Genomic DNA, 26,385 nt, shown 5'->3' with positions numbered 1-26,385 from the left:
GCTGAAACATGCTGCCATATAGCTTGTAACACACATTTTCATTGGTTTCATTGTCTAACAGAGATGTTTAGCAAGGTTGGCATGTTACCTTTTTCTGATTTACAAAACACATACAAAATAATTAACAGTCCTTTATGCACTTTCTGCCCACTAAAAGCTCAAGGTACATGTCTTCATGTGCTCTGGGATTGCTCACCTGTTGGTCAGTTCGGGAACATTATTGCATCCAAAATATCTGCCCTGATCAATTATAATATAATTAATGATTAATTGACCTGTTACTGTCCGTTTTTATTCTAAAGTATCTGTTGGCCCTACACTCTGAAATTCAAAAACATGCTGTTTTTGCTGGACTGACAGCGGCCAAGAGAATGATTGCAACCCGTTGGAAACCACCTCATGACTTGTCTATTCGTACATGGACCCTTTCCTTTTTGGATGTCATATACATGGAGCTCTCCATGGCTCGCATAAATGGAGTGCCAGGAAAGACTTTGGACACTTGGCTCAGCATTGCTAAATCTTTTAAATCCACGCTGTAGATTTGTGCTACAGCCTTCTTGCTTATATCTGCGCATGTGTTTGGTCCCTTTTGTCTTATGCCTGTCTCCCTGTCAATGCCTCTTGTTTGTTTGTGTGTTTGTCTGTTTCTGTTTCTGTCTCTGTGTGTCTTGTTTTTGAGCTGCAGACATTGTTCTTGCTGTTGTGTTTTTGTTGTGTCTCCCTCCTTCCTGTATTTCCTCTCTTTGTTTTGGTATGGAAACATTTGATTGCAAGGAAGGATTGTGGAAAAGGTGTGCCTTCTTTGATATGTGTAGTGTACTTTTGTGTATATTGTCATCTAGACCAATGTTTTGCACTTTTGCTAATTTGCTTAAATAACAAATTTGATTGCAAAATACCCACAAATGTACTCACTGGTTTTCTAGAGTAATATTAGGGCTTTCCCCTTAAGTTCAGTATAATATATGTAAGTGTCTTAAAGCAAATTGTCTACATTGGTGATATCATCGAGCCATGAAGGCTACCACATGGTCTGGATTGGTGAACAAAAACAGTATCCTGAAGCTTTGCTTTATAAGTGTAAATGAGAATAATATTCAACATGTAGGGGTATGGTTTGTAGGATAAGTGCCATATGTGTAATCAGATTGACAGTCAGTAACATGTCCACACAGCTGGGGATTAAATGGAAAGGAAATACTCTCTATGCTTCTTCCTGTTCATGTATCATTTTAACAAGGCATCTCAAATAGTGTTTTAGCACTGAATATGATAGACACTGTGGTGTGGTATTAACGTCTTTCTAAAAAGCATGTTGGATTTTTACAAGGTAACAAACCTTCATAATGATAAACTACCTATGATTATTTATTACATTGGCCAATTTTAAAAGTCATCGTTCGGTTAAAAAATATTGTGAAAATATTGTGACGTGCCAATTCACATTCTTCTGCCATGACTCCTGAAACCTGTCAATATTTACTCCATGTCCCTGGCGTTTTAATTCTCGACACATGTTAATATTAATTCTAATTGAGAATTGAAATGCATGTTTTAAACAAAGTTTTGGTGGAGGTACTATTACCAACCTCGCAGTGTGCGCTAACTGGATGAAGTTTGTACCTTGTGAGCCTCCTTACAGAAGCAATTCGCTAACGTGATTTGTTTACAACTCAAAGTCTGACTGGTCCATTGCGTTTGAACGTCCTCCTGCTTCAGAAATGTTCTGGTGTTATCTGTTTCTGTCGTCGGTCCTGGTGTGCCGGGCTACAGTGTGTCCCTGTGAGAGACCGGAGCTCTGTCAACAGATCCGCGAGGAGAGAGACTTTGAGGTAACGTTAGTTAAAAGGTCAGCTTGTTAAAAAGACGACAAAGCGACATAAGTCACCTAACGTGTTGTTGTTGAACCTCCACCTGCAGCACACTACTAATATTAGTATTTCAACATGTTCATCGTTTGAAGGCAGCGGTAATCAGCAGGTTAGGGATTATCATTGTAACATACATTAACGAATTGAAAAATTTAAAATATGAGCTATAGTTTCAGTTTTAGGAACTGATTAAATAAAACAACCATTTTAAGTTATAGGAAAAAGGAGATACATTAGAACTATGTGTGGGCTGCATGGCAATAAGTAAAATGTGCTAGACGTTTCTGCTGTTTCAATTTTAACTTATAAATTGGGACTGCTGTTCCTCTTTTTATCCATGCAGCCTTGTGTGTGTTTGTTTTGTGATCATGTGATATTTGACAAGGTTCCCTTTTTGGGCACATTTGGCCTCTTGGACTTGTGACTCATATTGCCTTAGATCTCAAGTATCATAGTGGTAATTTAAAGACTTCTTTTGTTGTTGTAAGACCATTAATCTTAAATATTTTATACTTGACAAATAATTGTAATAGACCCTTTTCACAGGAGCCATTTTGATTTGACAAATGATCACTCACTGGTTTGGCTTACTTGCACTCTTACATGGAGCTTTTGAAGCAACACATTTCTTTTTCAGGAAGTATGTGGTATTGTTTGTTTTGGTACATTATTTTTCACATTATGTAAAGTGTAACATCAATCACTCAATTTTCTTCACAGGGTGAATACTTATATCTTCTTTATGCTGCTTCTTTATGCTGCTTCTTTATGCTGCTACTCTAACAAAAAATATAATTGTATTGCATAGTATTTTGATCACGTTTTTTTCACCATTGAATCCTGTTTCCAAATGTTGGGTCAGCAGAATGCGTGTCCGTAGTAAACAAAGAACAATGGCACAGGGTGTCAATGCTGACCTAACTCTGGTGAAAGGGATGTAAATAGGCTAGATGTAAAATCAGTCTTTTTCTGTTTGATATTCAGATTTCATATGCCATCAGTAAAAAGGATGACTGGTCAGTAATCAAAGCCATTTTCAACCATCAACTAATTATCTTATCTAAATGTCAATTACCCAGCATGGCTTGCATTTCCCTTACTCTCACGCCTCATCATACTGTAGCATTAAGAAATCCGTTTGTGTAGCTTCTGGTAACTTGTCATGGACATTTTTACATCTTTGACTCAAATAATAATCAACAAATGAGCTGAACATAAAAATAATGCTTAACTGCAGTCACGTTCTTCAGTCTTGCTTTGTTTCTAAAACTTTTCACGAATGAAACTGAAAAAAACGTACATGTTTCCCTTTTTGGGGGATTTATTAATAAATTGACGAAAAACAATTGTGGGACATTAACAAAGGATGAATCGGAGCAGTTACCCTTACAGTCATATGTCTCTGTGGTCTCTGTGTTTTTAGGTGTTTGTGTTTGATGTGGGTGGAAAGACATGGAAGTCTTACAACTGGAGTATGGTGACGACAGTGGCAACGTTTGGAAAATATGATGCTGAACTTATGTGTTACGCTCACTCAAAAGGAGCACGAGTTGTACTTAAAGGTAGGATGACTTTGTTCACTATGGAATGAAATGATTTGTAGGTCCTATTCCGACCTGGTTTTAAAAATGGATCTGAGTGATTGGATCACAAGTGGACGGCTATAGGTATATGTGTTTCCACCTGTCTGTAGAATGTGTCTCTAAATGCCTCCTGAGTGGCCACTTGTGATCGGATCTCACTTCCCTGCTCTATATGCAGATAAACACGTACATCATTTCTGTTTGTGTCTGCCTGTGTGTTAATAAAGAACGCACTTCCAACAGTACCTATTATTAGCATCAAAAGCTTCTTTTGAAAACCATTTCTGGCCATATTTGATTAATTTTGGTGCTACTTTTTGCTCCTGCTGTCAACAGTTCATTGACCCATTGTCCTCTTATTTATCTCTATCTCCCGTCTTTGCTTGTTGGTGGGAAAAGGTGACGTTCACCTCTCCTACATTGTGGAGCCACATAACAGGACTGCGTGGATAACCGAGAAGGTCAACTTGGCCAAGATTCAATTTATGGATGGGATCAACATTGACATTGAACAAGCAGTAGACAAAGGCTCGCCAGAATATTATGCTTTGACAGACCTGGTCAAAGAGACCACTGAGACCTTCCACAGGGAGATCCCAGGTTCCCAGGTAAACACAGTGTTTTGACAAAGTTCTCAATGAAATAAATTAATGAATGAAGTTCTATTAGCCTTCCCTCAACTGCCTGATCTCAGTGCTATATTTATCTTTTCCCGATCTCAAGGTCTCATTTGACGTTGCCTGGTCACCAAATTGTATTGACAAGCGCTGCTATGATTACGCTACCATCGCTGAATCCTGTGACCTGTTGTTTGTGATGTCCTATGATGAACAGAGCCAAATCATGGGGGACTGTATTGCAATGGCAAATGCCCCACAATCTCAAACACTGAATGGTATGTTGTCCAGTTGTTTAGTAATGAAAGAGAAAAATCAGCTCGTCAAATCTGCTCATTACCACTATATGAAATGCCTGTTACCTTTTCTTAAGGTTATGCCCAGTTTTTGAGTCTGAAGATTGATCCAAAGAAGCTAGTGATGGGAGTGCCATGGTACGGCTATGACTATCCATGCCTTAACTTTTCCCAGGTACGATATATTGATTTAGAATAGACAGTCCAAATGTTGGTTGTTAAGTGTTTGTTTTTTTTAAGTCTGGTAATGTATATTGGTTGACACTTGTGGTTTTACGTGAAATACTATAACTATTAGATGGAGAGCAGTGAAATTTGGCACATGTTTTTATGTTTCATGGTATTAACAAGTATGGTGATTCTTTTAACTTTTTATCTAGCACCACCTTTTGGTCAAAAAATCCATCTGTCCAATACTACTGACATTCCCTTCAGTCTCATGTTGGAATTGTCATTGTGAATATGTTGGCATCATTGATGTACAGCATTTAGCTCACAGCATGTCTGTGCAGTCTCACCATTTCCCTAGCATTGATAGCTGTAGAGTCTTGTCTTGTACTTGACAAAGCCCATGACAAGACTGAAACTTATTCGCAGATGATTATTTACCAGATGATTATTTACCACTGTTTTTGTAATGTACAGTTCCCAGTCAATGCCTTTTAGTAGAAACAAATAGTTGAGCATTAGAGACAGGGTAAGGAAGTCAGAAAGTATTGAGAGACCGACTAAGGCAGTGTGATGGTACTTTTATGGGATTTATTTGCAATAAGGAAAAAAATAATACTAGTCTTATGGTTTAATGCAAAATGTAACTTTAAATTGCCTTTATGTATAAATATAGCATGATATACTGTAGAAAAGCTATATACAGCTGAAGTATTAAACTCTTTTAGTCTTTTCCCCGTGATTCACGATCTTTCTTAAGGTTGTTTTTTTAACATCCCGGAAAATGTTGTTGAAGGCAAATACGCTACTGCTATAATTTGTTTACACTTATTTAATTGTGGAAGTATATTGTAAGTTGTTAAGACTGAAATGTAAACACAGGTTTTCCTTACGGTCTTTTCCCATTAAAGGAGGGAGTATGTTTTATAATCAAAGTTCCTTTCCGTGGAGCCCCCTGCAGTGATGCAGCTGGAACACAGAAAACATACAAGTGGATCATGAAACAGGTCAACAGCTCATTGTCCGGCAGGCTCTGGGACGACAAGCAGCAAGCTCCTTACTTCAATTACAAGGTATGTTATCTTTATAATATTGTTTATGTCTTTAATTTACTAACTGTGTTTGGGTTAGATATTTTATTGGTTAGCAAAGTGGGCGCCTTTTTCATGGATTTTCATGGACTTTTTTTGTCTTTTGCCAAGTTTGAGCTTGACTGACTTCACCTCTTCTAGTCCTGATAAATTAAATCTTGACAAATCAGGCAGGCATTTTGGGCAAAGTTTATCCAGCGTCCCGTCATCCACCCTAGCTCCCACAGTGTCAGGTCCCAAACAAAACAAATCACCCCTTCGAAACAGCCATAAAACATTCCCTATGACTTTTTTCTTACGTTGTTCAGACTTTTTATGACAAACAATACAATGACTTTTTCAGTTTTTATAACATACTATGATTTTTTTTCCTTTTTTGTATGACTTTTTATGAAATACTATACCATGACTTCTTCATGACTTTTTTTGGCATACTGTCCTATAACTTTTTAATGACATTTATGACTTTTGTGGCATAATATACCATTTGTGATAAATACTATGCTATGACTTTTTATGACATGTGATACAATGACTTTTTCATGACATACTATACTATTTCTTTTTTATGATATTTTTCACATACAACTGTATGGCATGACTTTTTTTCATAGCTTTTTGTGACTTACTATATTATGAATTTTTTATGATATGCTATACAATAGGGCTGCACAATTTAATTAAATTTTAATCACGATCACAATTTTGGCTTCCCACAATCAAATATGCGTGATTGTGCGATATTTTAAATGCGTCATTTCATAGACAATCCGGGTTTTTTGCAAAGCCAATGTACCGTTCTGTAAACCACTGTCTGATCATTTACCAGTCAGAGTTGTTCCCTGCACCGTGCAGTTAGTTTCTAGATGTAGACAATACAGAGTAGCGTAAGGAAAATTCAAAAGATAGCAGTCGGTCCCAAGGTTTCCCAGTTTACCAGTAAACGCAACAATTTGTCCCGTCTGTGTTGTTTTTCGGACAGCAATGACCAGTGCTAGTTAGTGTCTGTTAGCTCACAGGGCTCAAGGGCGCAAGTAATATTTTTCCTAGGTCGCAGCGGTGCCTCTCCACAAAAGAAGCAATGTTGTTTGTATGGATATGGTTTAATTTTGCGTTACATGACCCATTTATTCTGTAAAGCAGTGCCTGTGTTAGATCTCTCTTCTTACTCTCCGCGCAGCCCCGCTCCCATTAAATCACACACGGCTCCTAGCAACAGGAAGAGACACAGCGCTGGTCTACACTTCTACATTTGTCTACAGTTTTGTTATTAACACAGCTGTATATTGTTAATCATGAGAGGCAAACTATTTGCACCAGTGTTTCCGCTGGTAACTCTGCTATCACGGAGGCCAAGGCTAAAAACCCAAAAGAAAGTATTGAATGCAACTAACTTCAGTTCGTAGAGTAATAGCGTGTGAGATGGAACGTGCTGGACCTGGGCAAGAGATGTGACCCATGGCCAGAATATCATAGTTCATAAAAATGCAGCGCAGTGACGATACAGAAATTTCATACATACGTGTGTAACTCTGCTTCCCCGCCATTCGACTCGTGCTGGACCCATTCATAATGAGTCAGCCGTCTCTCTGTGAATAGCGTCCATCGCACTCCCTCTCTCTCCCTAGCTCAGTTATTGTTGAAAACAAGTGAAGGAGCTTTCTCAGAGATACATTTAAAAATATATATATATATATATATATATATATATCCTATGCTATTTATTTCAGATAGCTAATTTTCATTTACATATGTTGTAGCTGTATGTCTATACAACTTCAACATAAGAAGAATGTAGCATTATATGGATGTGAAAGCAGTTATAAATAGCTTATGTGACAATAGAATTTGTTTTGGTTAAAATCAACAAATAATTGTGATGATAAATCGTGATCTCAACATTGATCAAAATAATTGTGATTATCCTTTTGGCCATAATCGTGCAGCCCTACTATACAATGACTTTTTCATGACATACTATGCTATGACTTTTTTCATGAATTTTTCATGAAATACTATACCATACTTTTTGACATACTATACTATGACATTTTTATTACTTTTTTTTCCCATTCAACTGTATGCCATGACTTTTTTTTGTGACTTATAATATGCCTTTTTTATGACATACTAGGACTTTTGTCATGACCTTTTTATGACATGCTATACTGACTTTTTATGACACACTATACTGTGACTATTGTCAAGTTTTTTCATGACATACTATACTATGACTTTTTTATGACTTTCATGAAATACTACACCATGATTTTTTTATGACCTACTATAGTATTTGTTTTAGTATAGTTTTTTATGACATAGAGTACTATACTATGTTTTTCATGAATTTTTGTACTTCTTTTATGACTTTTACATGACATGACATACTAAACTGACTTTTTTATGACATACTATGACCTTTTTCATGACATACTATTGTGTGACATTTTATGACATACTGTACTATACTATGACTTTTATGACATACTATACAATCACTTTTGTCATGTCTTTTTATGACATACTATGACTTTTTAGGACATACTATACTATGACTTTTTCCATGAATTTTTCATGACATACTATTGTGTGACTTCTAATGACATACTATACGATTACTTTTTTCATGTCTTTTTATGACATACTATGTCTTTTTATTACATACTATACTATGACTTTGTTATGACTTTCATGAAATATTACACCATGAATTTTTTTATGACATACTATACTATGACTTTTTTCATGATTTTTTTTTTATGACATACAATACTATTACCTTTTTCATGACTTTTTCATGTCATGTGAAAAAAGTCAGGAAAACGTCATAGTATGTCGAAAAAAGTTATAGTATGTTGAAAAAAAAGTCATAGCATAGTAGGTCGGAAAAAGTCAAAGTGTAGTATGTTGAAAAAAATCCAAGTCACACTGTGTCGCAAGAAAGTCATGAAAACGTCATGGTATAGTATGTTAAAAAAGTCAAAGTATAAAAAAGTCCTAGTATATTTTTTAGAAAAAAATCAAAGTAATAGTGCAGTGTGTTGAAAAAAGTGAACGCGTTTATAGCTTGGTGCATTGCTAATATGATGGCAGATTTTTGTGTGTGCGTGCGCACAAGCCTAGGCACATTTTACTAATGCGCTGTTAAGACAACAATGAAATGCTGCGTTATTGACTTTAGACCACATTTTTGATGTTCACTGGCTCAATCACTGCTCACTGCTGCGAGATAGCAAAACGCCAAGAATTCACCTGAACAGACGTCTATGTATGACCAGCATGCCCATGGGAACACGTGCATTTGCTATTGAAACATGGTGGGTGCTGGACGGAAAATTTAGAACTTACTATGTCGGTCTTAAAATAGCATAGACACTTGCGTCAGGCTGCGCCGGTGCAAGATAGGGCCCATAGTGTAGTATGTTGAAAAAAAGTTGTTGTATAGTATGTTGAACAAAGTTATAGCATACTTTTTAACATAGTATGTTGAAAAACTTATTAAATAGTAGGCCCTATAGTACGTCAAAAAAGTTATAGCATAGTGAGTCGGAAATGATCATAGTAAATCATGCCGAAAAAAAATCATACAAAAGTCAGAGCCTGTTCACCCCACTCCCCTCCGGGAGGTGTCTCTGGTCTCTCCGCACCCGTACCAGCAACAGGTTCAGGGGAAGCTTCTTTCCTGCAGCAGTCACTCCACTGAACTCTTGCTCTGCATCCTGGTGAAAATTTAAGCTATTAGGCTTTCCCCCCTGGCCAATTTGTACTACCATACCCCGCCCATACTGTTCCATTTCTTTGTTTACAGATGTGCATACTGTAATTACATCTATGTATAAATCTGTCTATATAGTTAATTTGTCTTACTATATATTCTGTTAATACACTGTATGTCTATATATTATTCTAACTGCTGCTAGTATGTCACTGATATTACATTGCACATATCTGTACATGTTATTCTTACATTGTTCATATTACATAGCCATATTTATTTCTATTTATTTATTATTTTTCTTGTCCTGCCTATGCACCACCTGTCTATACTTGAATATCACATTGTACTTTCCTGCTTTTTTTTGCACTTCTGGTTGGACGCAAACTGCATTTTGCTGTCTTTGTACTTGTACACTGAAAAATGACAATAAGTTGAATCTATTCTAATGTTGGAAAAAAAGTCATGAAAACGTCATAGTATAATGTGTGGAAAAAGTAATAGGCAAGGCAAGGCAAGGCAGCTTTATTTGTATAGCACATTTCAGCAACAGGGCAATTCAAAGTGCTTTACACAAAATCATTAAAACAGATAAAACACAAGTACAAACAGTTAAAAGTCATAAGCATTAAAAATCAATAAGACACATGAATAGACAGTTAAAAACAAAATAGAAACATTACGACACATAAAACACAAGAATAAAAGTTCAGTGCAGCATAAGAAAGAATGACCTTAATTTAAGAAAAGGCAGCATCAAAAGAAGGTCTTCAGCCTTGATTTAAAAGAACTGAGAGTACAGCGGATCTGCAGGTTTCTGGAGTTTTATTCCAGATATGAGGAGCAAGAAACTGAAAGCTGCTTCACCCTGTTTAGTTCTGACTCTGGGGACAGAAAGTAGACCTGTCCCAGATGACCTGAGAGGTCTGGGGGTCATAGTGTAGTAGCAGATCAATGTATTTTGGACCTAAACCGTTAAGGGATTTATAACTAGCAAGAGTACTTGAAATCAATTCTTTGAGACACAGGAAGCCAGTGTAGCTTCAGACTGGAGTGATGTGATCCAGTCTCTTGGTCTTAGTGAGGACTCGAGCAGCAGCGTTCTGAATCAGCTGCAGCTGTCTGATTGATTTTTAGGGAGACCTGTAAAGACCCCGTTACAGTAGTCAAGTCTACTGAAGATGAAAGCATGGACCAGTTTTTCCAAGTCCTGTTGACACATAAGTCCTTAACCCTGATATGTTCTTTAGGTGATAGTAGCTGACTTTGTAATTGTCTTAATGTGGCTGTTAAAGTCAGGTCTGAGTCCTGACACACCCAGATTTCTGGCTTTGTCTGTTGTTTTTAACATGTTTTGTTTGAAGCTGAGCGCGACTTTAATCGTTCCTCTTTTTAAAAAACAACTACCTCAGTTTTTCCTTCATTTATTTCAGAAAGTTCTGGCACATCCAGTCGTTATTTGTTTGATGCAGTTAGTCAGTTTTTGTATTGACTATAGTCCCCTGGCGATAAGGTTATGTAATTTGTGTGTCATCCGCATAACATGTGTAACTTATTTTGTTTTTCTCCATAATCTGAGCCAGTGGAAGCATGAGATGTTAAACAGAAGAGGCCCCAGAATGGAGCCTTGCGGAACTCCGAACGTCATATTTGTACGCTCAGATGTATAATTACCTATTGACACAAAGTAATCCATTCTTTAGGTAGGATTCAAACCAGTTTAGTACTAAGCCAGAAAGTCCTACCCAGTTTTCCAATGGGTCTAGTATAGTCATGGTCGACCGTGCTCAAATGCACACTGAGATCAAGTAATAAGATTGAAATTTTGCCACTATCTGTGTTAAGGTGGATGTCATTAAAGACTTTGACAAGACCGTTTCAGTGCTGTGGTGTGGTCGGAAACCCGACTGAAAGGTATCAAACTGTGCTTAGTGACAAAAATGGTTGAGTTGTTGAAAGACTACTTTTTCAATATTTTACTTAAAAACAAGGTTTGATATTGGCCTATAGTTGCTCATTAGTGACTTGTCTAGGTTTGTCTTTTTTAAAAGTGCTTGATTACTGCAGTTTTCAGGGCCTGTGGAAAGATACCTGAAAGAAGAGATGTGTTCACAATCTGTAGAGATCAAAGTCAAACATTGGAACATTTTTGAAAAGTCCCGTTGGTAGAATATCAAGGCAACAGGTCGAGGTTTCAGATGTTGAATAATGTCCTCCAGGTTTTATGTTGTTATTGTGTAAATTCTTCATATTGGAACTAGTTTTGCTTGAACACTGTGACACACATGTCCTGAACTTGATATGGAGGCACTGACTGTTTGTCTAATCTTCTGAATTTTGTCTTTGGAAGGAGGCAAAGTCATTGCAGCCTTGGTAGATAAAAGTTCAGATGCTACTGGTTGGAGGGTTTGTTAACCTATCAACAGTAGCAAACAAAGCACGTGAATTATTATTGTTTCTAGAGATAATATCAGAGAGAAAGACCTTCTTGCATTCCTCAGTTCCAAATTATAAAGCGAAGTCTCTCTTTAGGTTTATAATGGCACCGGGAGATTGTTTTTCGCCACCTTCGTTCAGCTTTCCTACACTTTCTTTTTTCTGTTCTCACCAGTAGGACATTTCTCCATGGAGATCTTTTCTTACCAGAGACAACTTTGACCTTAGTGGGAGCAATGGCATCAATAACATTTTATTTTACAGTTGAAATTACTACAAGCTCACTGACTGATAGCCCAGAGAGCGGCGTGTGGAGGAGAAAAGCTGATAAATGTTTCACTGGTGTTTTCAGTGATATACCGTTTTCTGATTATCTTTGTTTGGAACTTTTGGGCACGAGATAGTGCCGTTAAAGAAAACACAGGAATGATCAGAGAGAGCAACGTCACGTCACCACAACCTTGAAATGTTCAGACCCTTTGAGACAATCATCCAGAGTGTGTCCCTTATTGTGAGTGGGCTTCGCACATGCTGAGTCAGTCCTATTTCTCAAAACACAACACACGCTTTGGTCCCCCTGTCCTGGGGTTGTCAACATGAATGTTAAAATCACCCGCAATGATTACACAATCAAAGTTATACAGATTATAGACAGCAGTTCAGTGAAGTCATCAATGAAGGTTGCACAATATTTAGGTGGCCTGTAGATATTTAGAAACATCGCTTGAGGGGAAGATCTTAATTGAAGAGCCACATATTCAAAAGAAGCAAACTTTCCATAACATATTTGCGTACAGTGGAATGAGTCATTAAGCAAAATGGCGACTCCACCTCCTTTCTTATTCACTCTATTCTCACTCATAAAACTGAAGTTAGGGGGAGCTGACTCGAATAGTATAGAATGGCGAAAAAAAGTAATAATATCGTGAATTGGAAATGGGTATAGTATGTTGAAAAAAATCGTAAGTCATAGTATGTCAAAAGTTTAAAAAAAGTCATAGTGTAATATGTCTAAGAAGCTATAGTGTAGTGTGTTGGGAAAAAGTCATAGTATAGCATGTCGGGAAAAAACTCATGAAAACGTCATAGTATGTCAAAAAAAGTCATAGTATATTGTGTTGAAATAAAAAAGTTGTTGTGTGTCAAAGTCTTGAAAGTCATTGATTAGTATGTCGAAAAAGTCATAGCATAGTATGCCGAATAAGGTAATAAAAAAGTCATGAAAACGTCATAGTTTAGTATATTGGAAAAAAGTCACAAAAAAGTAATAGTGTAGCATGCCAAAAAAAGGTCTTAGTATCTTGAGATGTATAGTATTGTCTCCGATACTGCCTAAAACTCTGGTGTCGGGAAGTACTGGAGTTTATGCACCAATCTGATAGCACACAATAAAGCCCTAAAGAAAATCTATGTCAGAGTGGTTTATTTATGTTCTTTTTCTGTTATAACTGACTGTCAAACTGGATAATAAAGAAAGTTGTGTGGCATTCATTGTTTGTGTTTGTTCATGTTTCACATACCTGAGCCAAACCGACAACAAATATAGAAATCATTTCACATCCATACAGGGATAGTAGTATACAGCTGACACACAGGTATTGGCTCAGTATTCGGAATTGGCCGAAAAATGTTATTGGACAATCTCTAGTATCTTGTGTCAAAAAAGTCTTATTATAGTATTTCAAAAGAAAAGTTGAAAAGTCAGAAAGTTGTTGTGTAGTGTGTAGAAAAAAAGTCATAGCATGGTGTGTTGAAAAAATTTTTTTATATGTACAGTAAGTCACTGTGTCAAATAAATCATGAAAAAGTCATAGTATAGTATGTTGAAAAAAGTTATACAAGGCTTAGTATACTATGTGTAAAAAAAGTAATAAAGTCATACTATAGTACCAGTATGTCGAAAAAAAAAGTCATGAAAACGTCAGTTTAGTGTGTTTAAAAAAAAGTAGAATATAGTATGTCAAAAAAAAAGTGTCACTTATGTGTATGTGAATTAAAAAAATATTAAGCACATAATGGGAATCAAACTTGCAACCTAAGACCACCCAATCAGTCTTTAAACAGACTTCGCTAAATAACAAATCATAGTATTGTATATTGAAAAAAATCATAAGTTATAATATAGTATCTCAAAAAAATCATGAAAACATCACTTTTTTATGACAAACTATGACTTTTTACAACACACACACTATGACTTTTCTCATAGTTTTTATGACACACTATACTGAGACTTTGTCATATTTCTTTATGAGATAATATAATATGACCTTTTCCATGACATACTATACTGTGACTTTTTCATTACATACCATGGTATGATTTTTTTCATGAATTCTTTGTGACACTTTCATATAACTTTAACTTCTAAACTAACTTTTGCATGACATACTATCACTTTTTTGACATAGTATGACTTTATTCATGACTTTTTTAGGACATACTATATGTGACTTTTTATGCCATGCAATACTTTGACTTTAACAGTTTTTCTCAATTGTTTACACACTTATGAAAGCATACATTATATCCTCCACGTATCAATCCAAAAACACACGCATAAAATGTACACCACACATCTCTCATATTGTGTTTCTAGTTCTTATGTATATTACTCATAATAAAAATTAAAAAAAATTCATTGCTTCATTCATTCCCTGAGGTCTTTAAAATCTATGGTCTCAAAAGGTATTAAATTTAACTTCAGGATTTCTTCTTTCCTCAGGACCAGAAAGGACAGATTCATCAGGTTTGGTATGATGACCCACAGAGTATTTGTCCCAAGGCAGAGTTGGTGAAATCTAAAGGTTTGAGGGGCATTGGCATGTGGAATGGCAACATCTTGGACTACAGCGATGAAATGGTCGCCAGGCGGCAGTCCGCAATGATGTGGAATGCACTCTTAGGATGCTAGCTGGGATACATTTGACACTGCTGCAGAAATTTACATCACCCCTCCTGTTTGTTGCTAAGTCAATATATATCCCTTTGTAGCAGTAATGGGGTGTGGCTTTCCTCTGTTCAGGGATGCATACTTTTACTTCAGAGTTTTTTGTGTTTTTTATTGCTGTTGTTGTTGAATCTAGTTATGTCTCAAACATTCCTCTGTGCAAACTGAAAAATAACCAATTTCTTTAATGCAAAATGTGTGATTCATCGATTTTTAACTTTCTGAGATTTTTGCACTTGTATGTAAATAAAGCATTTTCTGATGAATCTGTAAATTATTGATTATACATAAACAGTTAAACATCATAGGTTTTGCATTTTTCCTAAATAGCTTAAACCACCTGAGATATTCAAAAGGTCAACAGTCATCAACATTGCAACCATATCAGATTACATCAAATATAAAGTTTTAATAAAATGTGGGAAAAGCAACAACACAAAAATACAAAACATGGGTACTAAATAGTAAGACTTGTAGAAAGTAAAGATGCATCAAATCAACATCAACTGCTCTCCCAGCAAAGGTTTTGTTCAGTTCTGTATGCATGAATTAGATGGAGTTGCTTTGAACTTGCATTCTGTCCCGTGTGGTATTTCCAAAACACAGAGAGGATGTGGGGCCAGGATGAGAGGACTGGCTTTTCTTCTGGGCCAGCTCAGCCTTCAGGGCCCTCAGCTCTGTGGCAGCCTGTTTTCTCAACTACGCAGCATGGAAGAATAACATGGTTTGTTAATATAATACGGTAAACAAGCTATTAGGGAATGCTGGAATGTATGCAAATACATTTAGTTAGTTTAAGGCTTTTTTTAATTCTATATTTTAATGTCTGAAGGATTTAGTTACTTTTGAAATTACATTTTTTTTCCCTTTCCTGTCCAATGAAAACCACATATCTCCACATTTGCTGATTTTAAATGTTTGTAATAAATTGAAGGATGAAGTGTTTCTTTTAAATTATCCTACTTGATAAGATAAATAAGCCCTCTTAGATCAGCTACAGGGCTGTTTTGCTCAGCTCATCATACGTGGTTCTCACAAGACAGCGACGCAATAAGCATGATCTTATACAACATGTTGCATTGCTGTAGATTAAACCACTTAACAGTATATACAGTAAAGGAAGTAAAAATAGCACAACAGAGTCATATAGTTAAACACTGAGAGGGGACATTTTACTGCAAAGGGAACACTTTTACTTTTGAGACATTAAGTAGATTTTACTAATACTTTTTTGTTTGGAATGCAGGACTTTTATCCATAGTAAAGTATTTTCACAGTTTGGTATAAGTAAATGGATCTGAAGACTTCTTCACTGGCTATTAGGCCAGCAAGCTTAAACAAAGGTGCTCATTTAACATCAAAAGTATAGATTTTAAATGCATCATTCTTTTATTAGTTTAAATAATTATATATTTACTGTTCAAATATGCATATTTTTCTCTGCAGTACTACTTGTAATAATGTGTGTCCTGTAAGTAATATATTTAAAACGTTTTATGGAATCATACCACTTTTTAGTGAATTGTAGACCACGTGCAGTATTTGTAGGATGTGTGTGCTACTTTGCTCATTTTTTTTCTAATATGGCTCTTGACCAATTAGCTAACAAAATACTTTGTTGCAGCTAAAGAAACATTTGGATTTATTAATAGAAAATCAGTTACCTTTATCTCTGTTACCAGCTTCATCTTGGCATCCTCTACCTTCCTCTTCAGGTTGTCAATCTCATGGCTCTCTGTCATGATCTGAATGATGAGCTCATTCTGAAATTCATGATTTTTCAATTTGTCATGTACATGGGGAAGAATGTTGTCAAGCTTTTAAATGTGTGTTTCAATCACTGCACTGATGAGCCAACAAGCCCTTTAAAAGACATTTCTTATAACAGACATTTTGGCGTCTCATTGCAGGAAAGCCACAAGTCTTCCACTTTCAAGGCTTTGCTATTATGCATTGTTAATTATACTTGTGCGTTATATGCTACAAGTTGAAATCTATGCTGTGAAAAGGTTATATTGGCAATTCAAACGATCACTGTGTGTCCAATTATATGTAAATTATGCAATATTTAGACTAAAGAATCAGGTTATGGAATCTTATCTCTGTGAATTTATTCGTCCAAATACATACTTTTATACGTTTGAATATAAGTCCAAACAGATAATACAGCACATGAATTCAAGATAAATTCCATTTTACCTTTATGGAAGATCTGCCTTGTCGTCTTGGCTTCCCTCTGTTGTCTCTGGCCTGGAGCTGGTGCAACAGTTTGTTGTAAAATGTCTCCAACTCCTGTCGTAGGTTTCTCAGATTTTCCTCCAGTGGTGCTGTGGCCTTCTTGGTTTCAAAATATTTCTTTTTCCAACTGTCACGTGCTTTACGTTGAAGAAAAAAGCAGCAAAATTGAGCTGCTTTTGACAAATGTGTCCTTTGTATTGGAATACAAAATGTTCACTATTTTTATGTTACTGACAACTGCAATCAAAATGCTCTTCTGCTAGCTTTGAACTCCAATATTTATTATTCTTAAATGTAGATAAATTTTTGCTTTGCAACAGTGATCTGTTACAGGTTTGTTGAAGTACAGAGGGAACCAGTAGGTTATGTTCTTGGGTTGGCAGACTGCTGGCAAACTTAAGAACTTGTAATGACTCCTGATGCTTTTTTTTACTTGTAAGGTTTTTTACTACTAATGCCAGGATGAGAATACACGAACAACCATAAGAGTATTTTGTTGTTCACCTTGGTTCCTGCGGTGTCGATTTTGAGCCAACAAATCTTTCCCCTTTCTTAGTAACTCTTGCCTTGTCCACTCCAGCTGCTTTCTCTCATCCCTCACCAGCTTGATTTCCTTGATAAGTTCCTCTCCTAACAGAATCAGAAACATCATTTGTGTTAAATTAAAAAAAAGCATGATCATGCATTCTTGTTATGTGGCAAAAATGACAGCTTACTGTTTGTGTGAAAGACAGGAGAGGCTGTCTTTTTTTGAGTGACCACGGCCAAGTCTAGTCCTGAAGGAGGGCAGGTAAGCCCAACAGACCGAGACAACACAGCTGGTCTTTTTGACACCTAAAAATTTGGAAGAAATACAACATGAGTCATCCTCATCTGGATAGATTTTAGTGAATTATATCCCTCTTCTTTGTTCACTTAAAATACCTCAAACACTTCACTTGTTTTCAAAGCCCTGTAAAAATCCTTCAAGAGCAACCTTTCCCATAGTTTTATACTCATGAGGAAAGACTGAAGAAGACCTACTGAGATCATGTTTTAAAGTTGGCAAATATGTAATGCTTTACATTACTTCACTTGTTGGTTTATTCCTGATGGACTTAAGTGCATGTACATCTTTCGGTTTCCCAAGCCTGCAAATAAACACACTGTTAGAGCAACCAGCTGTAGTTATATAAGACTTCACTGCAGAAAACAAGGGTGGCATTTGGTAATGCTGCACAGTACCCGTCTGTGAGGGAGAAGCCTGAATCTCTGTCCTCCAGAGACTGGGCGACTCCTAAATCTCTGGCCACTCTTTTCTGTCTGTGGTACTGTTTCTTCTTTTTGCATGTTTCTTTGTTTTCTGGTGAGTCCTTCACCTGAGCGGAATCATCTTTGCACCCTTGTAAAGCTGTAGATACAACATAAGAGCTTGAGTACAGTAATTTGTGAACTAGTTTGAAAATTAGCTGAAAATGTCATTGCTAAAACGTTTTATGGCTGATGTACAAACCGTTTACACACCATTGCAGAAATGTCAATTTCACAATAAAACAAATACAAATTTGTTATGCATCATTTTGTGGCTGTGTTCTTATCCGTTTACTTTTTCGAGATGAGGATGTTTTGTAGCATGATATACAAGACTGAATTGCCACTTTCTTTTTACACTTACTACAATAATACGAGTCACAACTTTTGTTCTAAAATATGGTGAACATCAGCATCACTTTGTTTTTAAAAAAATTACAGAAACTTACACTTTCATCACATCATTCCTGGGTACTGCACTGTCATGCTGCAAATGTGTGCCACTAAAGTGGACAATGCATTCTTTGTTGCAGAGCCAAAGTTAATACTTTGCAACTGTACTTTTACCTTTATTCTGTGAAACTGGCTGTGGGGCCCTTTGATTCTGAGGCTTCCTTGGGCAACATTCCTGCTCTGCCCACTCTAGCTTGTTGGAAGAGAAATTCTCTTCATTTTCTGCTTCTGCCTCTGAAGAACAATAGCTCTGCTCCTCATCTTCCTCCTCCTCCTCCTCCTCCTCGTCAAGGCTGGGGGTGGGAGGTGGCTGATGGGAACACTGGGGGATAAGGGGGAATTTAACAGGCTCTTTTGTTCTTGCTGGCACGCTACACGTCTTGGGAGGTTGGTAATAGGTCTGGTGTTCTGGAGAGCTGCTGCTGGTGTCTGGGCTGAGAGACTGGGAGCAAACACTGCTGTCGTTCTCCACAGTGGGCAGCAGGTAAAGCTCTGGCTGTGGGGCCTGCCGAAAGGTGACAACAAGACGTTTGTGGGGCTTAGTTAAATAATGGAGCAGAGTAAGTATTATTGACATCCGTAGATCACCAGGTAATGCAGAGCTACAAGGCTAATAAACAAATAATACCAGATCAAACAGTACAGAAATTACTTAAATGCATATCCAAATTAAGGGGAAAAATAGCAGTGTAGATGGCATGACAACCAAAATGTAAAGCCTATAGTCACACAAATAGAGATGACTTCCTTGTTTTCTAAAGAATAAACGGGGCAACAACATACATTTGTAATCCACCTGCGGTACCAGGGAGAATAAGAGTTTGGTAATTCTGAAATACTATTCTATATGATACTTTTTTCTATTTTAGAAAATGTAATATTTCCATGGACTTTTTAAATTGTCAGTGATGTACAAAACATTCCAAAGAAAAATAAATCTGTTAAACGTTAATATGGATTCTACATACATGTGGTGGAGCAAAGCTTTTCACTTTCAGATCCCTCTCCTGTGTGCTCTTGACCTGTAATAAAAATGAATAAGAGGCATGGCAGTGATAACTGTGTGCTCTCTCGCTCTCTCTCACCCACACCCACACATTCACACGTGAACTTGTTAATCAAAATGTCTGCATTGTTTCTCAGTACTGTCTGCCCAGTGAAACAAAACCAGCTCCAGAAAACCATAGTAAACGGCCAGCTGCACTCACCAGTGCCAAACTGCGCCCCACACATTTCAGGAAGGAGAATTTGTGGATGCTCCTCTCATCAGCAAGAAGAGCTCCCAGCTCGCTTCTCAGAGTTCTCAAGGTGGTGTCAGGATAAACCCTGACACCACAGTAATGGAAAAGATATTTTAGATTACTGAACTGTAACACAACATGTCATCATAACAGTATAATAGATCCGTTTTCACAGTCCTTTTGCAATGTGACCGCACAGGAGAAACCCAGATAACACCACTTGTAATTTGGTTTCAGTAGAAAATTGTTACCTCTTATATTCTGACAAAATGCTGTGAGAAAAAACATCTGGGGGAAAATTACATATTTGCAGGAATTTATAGAGATAAATCCCAAAATGCACAAATTGAATAATCATATGAAGCTTTTAAAAGCAATAAGGACACATTAGGAAAGTCATAGTGCATTTACTCATGTTCTGCACTGTGCTTTGAAAACTTTGAGATAGTGACACTCTAAGCTTTGGGCATCTGGATATTGTGAGACTTTATCTTTTCACTCTACAGAATCTCAGCGATAAACATTGTACCTTTTACTTCAGTGCGTTTGTCTGACAGCTGTGGTTACTTTGCAGATTAAGACTGTACATGTGAAATAATTGCAGATGAATTACCTGACATTTCCTAATCAATGTAACAATGCAGAGATCTGTGTGTATATATTTATATATATATATACACACAGCTCGCTCAGATTTTAGTGTTTACAATCAAATTAAAAATGTCCAGCGGTTTCACCTGATAAAGCCGGCTGATATGAAGTTCTCTATGGCTTCAGTAGGGACTTTATTAAGCTTCACATTCCACTGGTCATCTGGCACATACAGCACATGGAGCTCCACAAACTAAAAACATAAAATTGGACATCATTAAGTATTAGTGTGCATTTTGGCATCACTGCAAGTTACTGTAGTCTACACGAAGACCTTTTGCAATATGCATTTATTCCCTCAACTTTAGCCTACCTTGCAACTGGCCGGTCTTCTGTCCTCAGGATACCTCACTGACTCACAAGACAGTTCCATTATCAGTCCAGCTCAGCAAAAGGAAGCAGAGAAACCGTTAGATTCCCGTTAATTATATTCCCAGGGAGCCTTGCTTTTTTGCTGCAACGTCGGAGTGGACTGCTCAGAAACAATCTGGTGCTTTCCAACAGCCCAGTGGGGCTTCTTTTATAAGAGTGCCAGTGGTGGTTGCTCTGGTGCTGGTGATGACAACTACTGCAGAAAAAAAATCAGCTATCCAATCTGTGGTCACCAGACAATGTTCTACAGCTTTCATCGGTTGTGCAAGTAGCCTGTACAGTTTTTTTTTTCTTCGAAGGGTAAATTCAATTCAATTCAATTCAATTCAATTTTATTATAGTATTAATTCATAACAAGAGTTATCTCGAGACACTTTACAGTTAGAGTAGAGGTCTAGACCACAGAATTTACAAGGACCCAACAGTGCAGTTCTCTCCAGAGCAAGCAACAGTGCGACAGTGAAGAGGAAAAACTCCCTTTTAGGAAGAAACCTGGGACAGACTCAGGCTCTTGATAGGCGGTATTGAAATTAAGAGTGGCAGTAACAGTCACGGTAAAAGATAATGGAACAGTGACTAAAAAAAATAGTAGTTTGTTGTAGTTCATGGCATAGCAGGGCACTGCACAGCATTGAGGCACAGCAGAGTGTAGCAGGATGTAACAGGGCATCACAGGGCGTGTAGCAGCACCAAGCTGCAACCATGGTTTAGGAGCCTCACTTATCCAAGGAAACACGCTAGGTGGAAAAGAACATAAGGACTCTGGGGACTGACTCCCCAGTGCTACATAGGTCGGTAACAAGCCATTCTGAGACATGGATGCACACAAATGGAAAGATAACGGAGAAAGGAGCTCAGTGTGGCAAAGAAAACTATTACAGCATAACTAAGAGAGACAGGGTAAAGAGAAGAGCCTGGTCGGGCTAGAACTCTGCCCTGCCTCCCTCTAGTTACATTATATTAATGATTCTATGGTAAATTGATCTGACGATTATGAAGAGAAGCAGAGAAGGGAATGATGTTGGTAGGGTAGTGATTACATTTTATATCACACTAATTATTGCGTTAAAGTAATATTTCAATTTAGTGATTAGCCTATGTTAAGCCATTATTTTTAGTGGCCTATACACTAGGCGACATTTGATCCTGTTTTATGTTATATTGTTTCATACCTAACAAGCCTATATACATAGGTTCTGCTGAATAATTTTAGAAATGTCCCACATTATATTGATAACATGCAGGGCTTTATGTCGAGAGATTTCTCAAGTTCTTCTTGAATATCTGGATATTCTGAGTGTGATAATGCTTTATCGCCACTATAGGCTGCAATTTCTATTGATGCTGCTTTCGCGTACACTGGAAGTTGTCGTAAATATTATGTTTCACGAGAACGTTTCCCCCCAAAAGCCTAGCCGTGTTTCTGATGTGAGGTTTAGAGCGACCAGACAACATGAATTCCGTCAATTCAATTCAATTTCAATTCAATTTTATTTATAGTATCAAATAACAATAGTCGACAATCATAACAAAATTGAAGTACACTATAAAACAGCTTTTGGCAAATAAATTAACCAAAGCACTAAAAACGTAAAATCTACACATTTCCCTTTCATTGCTCTGAATTTGGAGCATAAATAATTGAGTTTGAATTGAATTTTTAACTGAAAGTTTCTGCTTTAATTAACATGCAATTGTTGTTGTCAAAACTTTAGGGGGGGGGTCAAAATTATAATTTTGAGTTTGAGAACATCCCATGAAGGCGGCAGCGGCTGACCCTTCTTTAAAAAAAACGGAAACTCGGTGACGAGGAAGAAAGCTAGCGATTGTTTTTGGTAGAAGTTTTACATTCCTCGTTTTTAAGACTACGGTGTCTCAACACCTCAACAATGTCGGGATCATCCAGCATTATGGCAATAAAGAAAATTGTACAACAGCTACGCTTTGAAGCTGGCGTGAACAGGGTTAAGGTAACGCTACTCTTTAGGACGTGTTGTTTCATTTGTTGCTAGCTTCAGTCACTCAACGGATCCGCTTCTCATCCGGAACTGCTGGTTACATAACAGCCGCTAACTTTCTTGGACTCGGTTGTTTCCCACAGGTGTCCCAGGCCGCAGCGGACCTGCAGCAGTTTTGCCTTCAGAACGCCCAGCAGGACCCTCTGCTCACCGGCATGTCGTCCAGCAACAACCCGTTTAGACCGCAGAAAGTCTGCTCCTTCCTATAGCACCGACCCGCTGCCTCTGAGTAATTACCGTTACCAATAAGATCCGTTAGCTGATATGTGGTTTCTTTAAAATCCCATTTACTTTAGAGTGAACTGTAAAAACACATCGCGTACCAACATTGGGTATCGAATCACTTAACTAATATTTATCAGCTATTGAAAATGTTCGACACAACTTACATAATGTTCACTTAACTATCAAATTAGCAACCAGTGACAAGGATTGCTGCCTTTATGGAAGAAGAATACATACTTCAATAATGCCTAATCATTCTTTTACACTGCTGTTATGGTTTCAGTTCTTTGCTCAAGGGCACCTCAGTAGTGCCAGGAGGTGAACTAGCACCTCTCCAGCTACCAGTCCAGGGACTTAAACCGGCGGTCCCAAGCCAATTCCCTAGGGACTGAACTTCTGCTCCCTGAATAGGCATCTCTGAAATGCTTAACATGTTTTGCACTTGCAGTCGCTGTTATTGGATGAAAGTAAAAACATTTGTCACATTGTCTTCAGTATCTGAAAATAATCTTGGACAAATAACAGGACATTCATTTTCACATAGGGGTTGTTTATGCTCCACTCTCAAGAATGTTGGAGACCATAAACTCTAAATCAAACTTGTCGGAACTCAGAGATGACGTATACTTTAATGCAGTATCTTTAGTGAAACGCTAATGAGCTCTGGCTAATGCATGTAACATTTCTGCAGGTTTTGGACATTGTGATGCCTTGTTGGAACACGGCTGCAGAACCTGCGTTCTGGACTGGAGTCATCTCGGGCGCATTCAGGAATTTGGGGATAAACAACAGTTTTTATGTTTTTTTTAAACTTTTGCCATTGTAATATCTCAAATGGAAACATTTCCAGGTGCTTATGTAGCTTGATACATAAGTATTATCCTACTTGCTTAGAAGTAATTAACCTATATCAACACACCTGTTGGCCTTTTGAAATGTATTGTACATTTTTCATTCCTGATTTTGAAAAAGAATGGTATTTACACATTTTAAACTTGCAACATGTTTTATTAAAATGAGTATTTACATTAAGAAATGTGTTCAATGAGTCGTCCATAATTATTTTGAAAGCCCTGTCAAATAAAAAAGCGGCTGCAATGTGAACCATTTACCTTTTTCCAGACAGTAATTCACTGCTCCTTCATCATTTGCAGAGCAGGATTTAACAGGCGTATGTCTGCATGCATGACAGGCTGGGACAATGACTTTGATTTATGTCGGGGCTAAATTCATACAGTTTGTGGAGATTAATTTAAAAGGAACTACACATCTGCCAATACAACTTTCACATACACTTGCAGGTCTGAATTTTCAGGTTACTGGGATTCATGTGGAGCGCCTGCATGTCTCCTTCCTGGTCTCTCCCGACTAACAGACGTCCTTGCAATGAGCTACAAGCTCCTGTCCCAGACGTCTCCACTTGGTCTTCAGAAAGAATTCCAGCTTTAAAGAAGTAATTTTTCAGGGTGAGTGTGAACCTCCAGCAATGTGATCTACTAAAATCCAGTCATGGGTGTTAAACATCAAACAAAGCTGAAAGGACAAGGGTCAACTGTTTGCACAAAGAATCTGCATTTCCACTCTTTATGCAAAGCCACAAACAGTAATATCTCGGATAATAAACAAGGTGGTCATTGCCTGACCCAAAAAGCTGGTTGTTATTTGTGTTCAAAGGTGGAACTTCCGTCGGCAGGCATCCATCTCATGGCGCTGCAAACAAAAAAAAATTAATTTTAGCTTTACAGAAAAAGCCTGGGACATTACTCCTATTTTGATGGACGTTTAAAACTTATTTTTAACATGTTGCTGAAGTGCATTGCAATCATTTATTAATGACTGACAAACCTGGCAGCAAATTACCCTACCACATGTATGCAAACATCAATGCAATGTGGCATGGCACAAAACAAATTACTATTATTAGCGTGCTGACTCCATTAGCTCCACCATCACAGCTCTTCTGGCATCTTAAAGAGACTCACCTTCAGGACCCACTCATACTCTCCAAACTTTGAGTCGAATGTGCCTTTCTGTAGAGAGCGGAGTTTGAGGGTAAAGCGAGGTCCGAGCTCTTGAATACCAACTTTCTTCTCATTCTTGAAGATGTACCTTCAGAGATCCAAATAATTGTTTATTAGACCATCTTGACTTAAGATAAACTGTCTTGAACAGCTTTAGAAAAAGGAGGGTTGTATTGCGAAGACACCATGTAAGAATACAAAGTCAAAACATTCACCTGTGGAATCTGAAGAAGACAAAGTCTCTCTGGTTGTGGAAGGTGGCAACCTGTCGACCCACGAACTGAGGGTCTTGTGGAAAGAGGGCAGCGAACTGCCGACCGATGCTGTGGCCCAGGCGTGTGGTGAAGTTGTTGAGGATCACCTCTGGGGAGTGTTCAGTTGGATCTTTGCCTCTTCTCTGCACACAAAAAAAAATACTCTCATGAGATCACACAGCTAAAGTTAGGGATGACAATGACACACATGTTCAAAATAATAGCAGTCCAACATCACTAACCTCATAGATCATATTTTTGGGTAGAAGTGATATTTCTACATGACAAATAATTTACTAGTAAGTGTTGTGGAGTCATAGAAAACCAACAGACCCAACAGTCATGACATGCATGCTGCTCATTCTGTGTAATTGAATCTGCAATTGAAAGCAGCATGTTCAAAATTATAGTGTTGCGTTCAATTCATGAGGGGATTGATTCTGTGAAGAAACAGGTATCAGTTATAGCCCATATTTATAATTTTTAAGATTGCAATTTCAGCTGAAAGCCTAAGCAGGTGTCTTGTTTTATATACGGTATTTATATAGAGAAAGCTCAGAAAGCTTTTTTGTGTACAAACACCAAATAGGAATGAAACAATTATCCATTGAGAGAAACAAGTAAAAGAGCAAAGATACCAATATGTCCAAGTCAGATGTCTGAGGTTACATATACAGCAAAAAAAAAAGTGACACTACATCTTTACAATAGCATAAATGCGTTCTTACTGTTTTTCAGAAAGTAATGGAGGTGAAGCACTGAAAACACCACATTCATTAGTATTTAGAGAGGATGCAGACATCCTATGTGATGAAGAAAACTTGCCGCATGATGCTGGAGAGGCAGGATCAGTCACACTATTCTATGTCACTGTTATGTCCCTTTAGTTTCC

The 26,385-nt window shown here is 37.4% G+C and overlaps 4 protein-coding genes across 5 annotated transcripts in view; 2 read left to right on the top strand and 2 right to left on the bottom strand.

Moving 5' to 3' along the window:
- The first annotated feature begins 1,571 nt into the window (after positions 1-1,571).
- Positions 1,572-15,051, top strand: ctbs (chitobiase, di-N-acetyl-). Its single transcript, XM_032526561.1, has 7 exons — positions 1,572-1,835; positions 3,298-3,436; positions 3,857-4,065; positions 4,181-4,352; positions 4,448-4,545; positions 5,450-5,611; positions 14,506-15,051. The coding sequence occupies exons 1-7, from the start codon at positions 1,725-1,727 to the stop codon at positions 14,692-14,694; spliced, it is 1,080 nt and encodes a 359-aa protein (XP_032382452.1). The 5' UTR covers positions 1,572-1,724; the 3' UTR covers positions 14,695-15,051.
- spata1 (spermatogenesis associated 1) lies at positions 14,801-21,250 on the bottom strand. The gene is made up of 12 exons (XM_032526568.1): positions 20,917-21,250; positions 20,690-20,796; positions 19,920-20,037; positions 19,680-19,733; positions 18,826-19,216; positions 18,193-18,358; positions 18,038-18,098; positions 17,685-17,802; positions 17,473-17,598; positions 16,930-17,105; positions 16,395-16,493; positions 14,801-15,429 (listed from the first exon to the last, which is right to left on the bottom strand). Exons 1-12 carry the CDS (start codon positions 20,974-20,976, stop codon positions 15,280-15,282), a joined length of 1,626 nt encoding a protein of 541 aa, XP_032382459.1. The 5' UTR covers positions 20,977-21,250; the 3' UTR covers positions 14,801-15,279.
- A 1,460-nt stretch (positions 21,251-22,710) lies between these two features.
- Positions 22,711-24,208, top strand: LOC116695975 (guanine nucleotide-binding protein G(I)/G(S)/G(O) subunit gamma-5). 2 transcript variants are annotated; one of them, XM_032526566.1, is made up of 3 exons: positions 22,711-22,945; positions 23,077-23,222; positions 23,910-24,208. In XM_032526566.1, the coding sequence occupies exons 1-2, from the start codon at positions 22,865-22,867 to the stop codon at positions 23,200-23,202; spliced, it is 207 nt and encodes a 68-aa protein (XP_032382457.1). In that variant the 5' UTR covers positions 22,711-22,864; the 3' UTR covers positions 23,203-23,222; positions 23,910-24,208. The 2 variants fall into 2 exon arrangements, with proteins under 2 accessions (XP_032382457.1, XP_032382458.1); XM_032526567.1 differs by having other exon boundaries at positions 23,077-23,243.
- Positions 24,206-26,385, bottom strand: part of rpf1 (ribosome production factor 1 homolog) — an 8,447-nt gene continuing 6,267 nt past the window's right edge. Inside the window, exons 7-9 of the mRNA XM_032526562.1 lie at positions 25,455-25,636; positions 25,201-25,327; positions 24,206-24,928 (exon numbers count right to left, since the gene is read on the bottom strand). Of these exons, the coding sequence (XP_032382453.1) occupies positions 24,887-24,928; positions 25,201-25,327; positions 25,455-25,636 (351 nt within the window). The 3' untranslated portion in view covers positions 24,206-24,886. The remainder of the gene's footprint in view (positions 24,929-25,200; positions 25,328-25,454; positions 25,637-26,385) is intronic.

The sequence above is a fragment of the Etheostoma spectabile genome, chromosome 9 (assembly GCF_008692095.1).
Source record: "Etheostoma spectabile isolate EspeVRDwgs_2016 chromosome 9, UIUC_Espe_1.0, whole genome shotgun sequence".
In the NCBI taxonomy this organism is placed as follows: Eukaryota; Metazoa; Chordata; class Actinopteri; order Perciformes; family Percidae; genus Etheostoma; species Etheostoma spectabile.
This window is presented reverse-complemented; position numbering and strand designations above follow the sequence as displayed.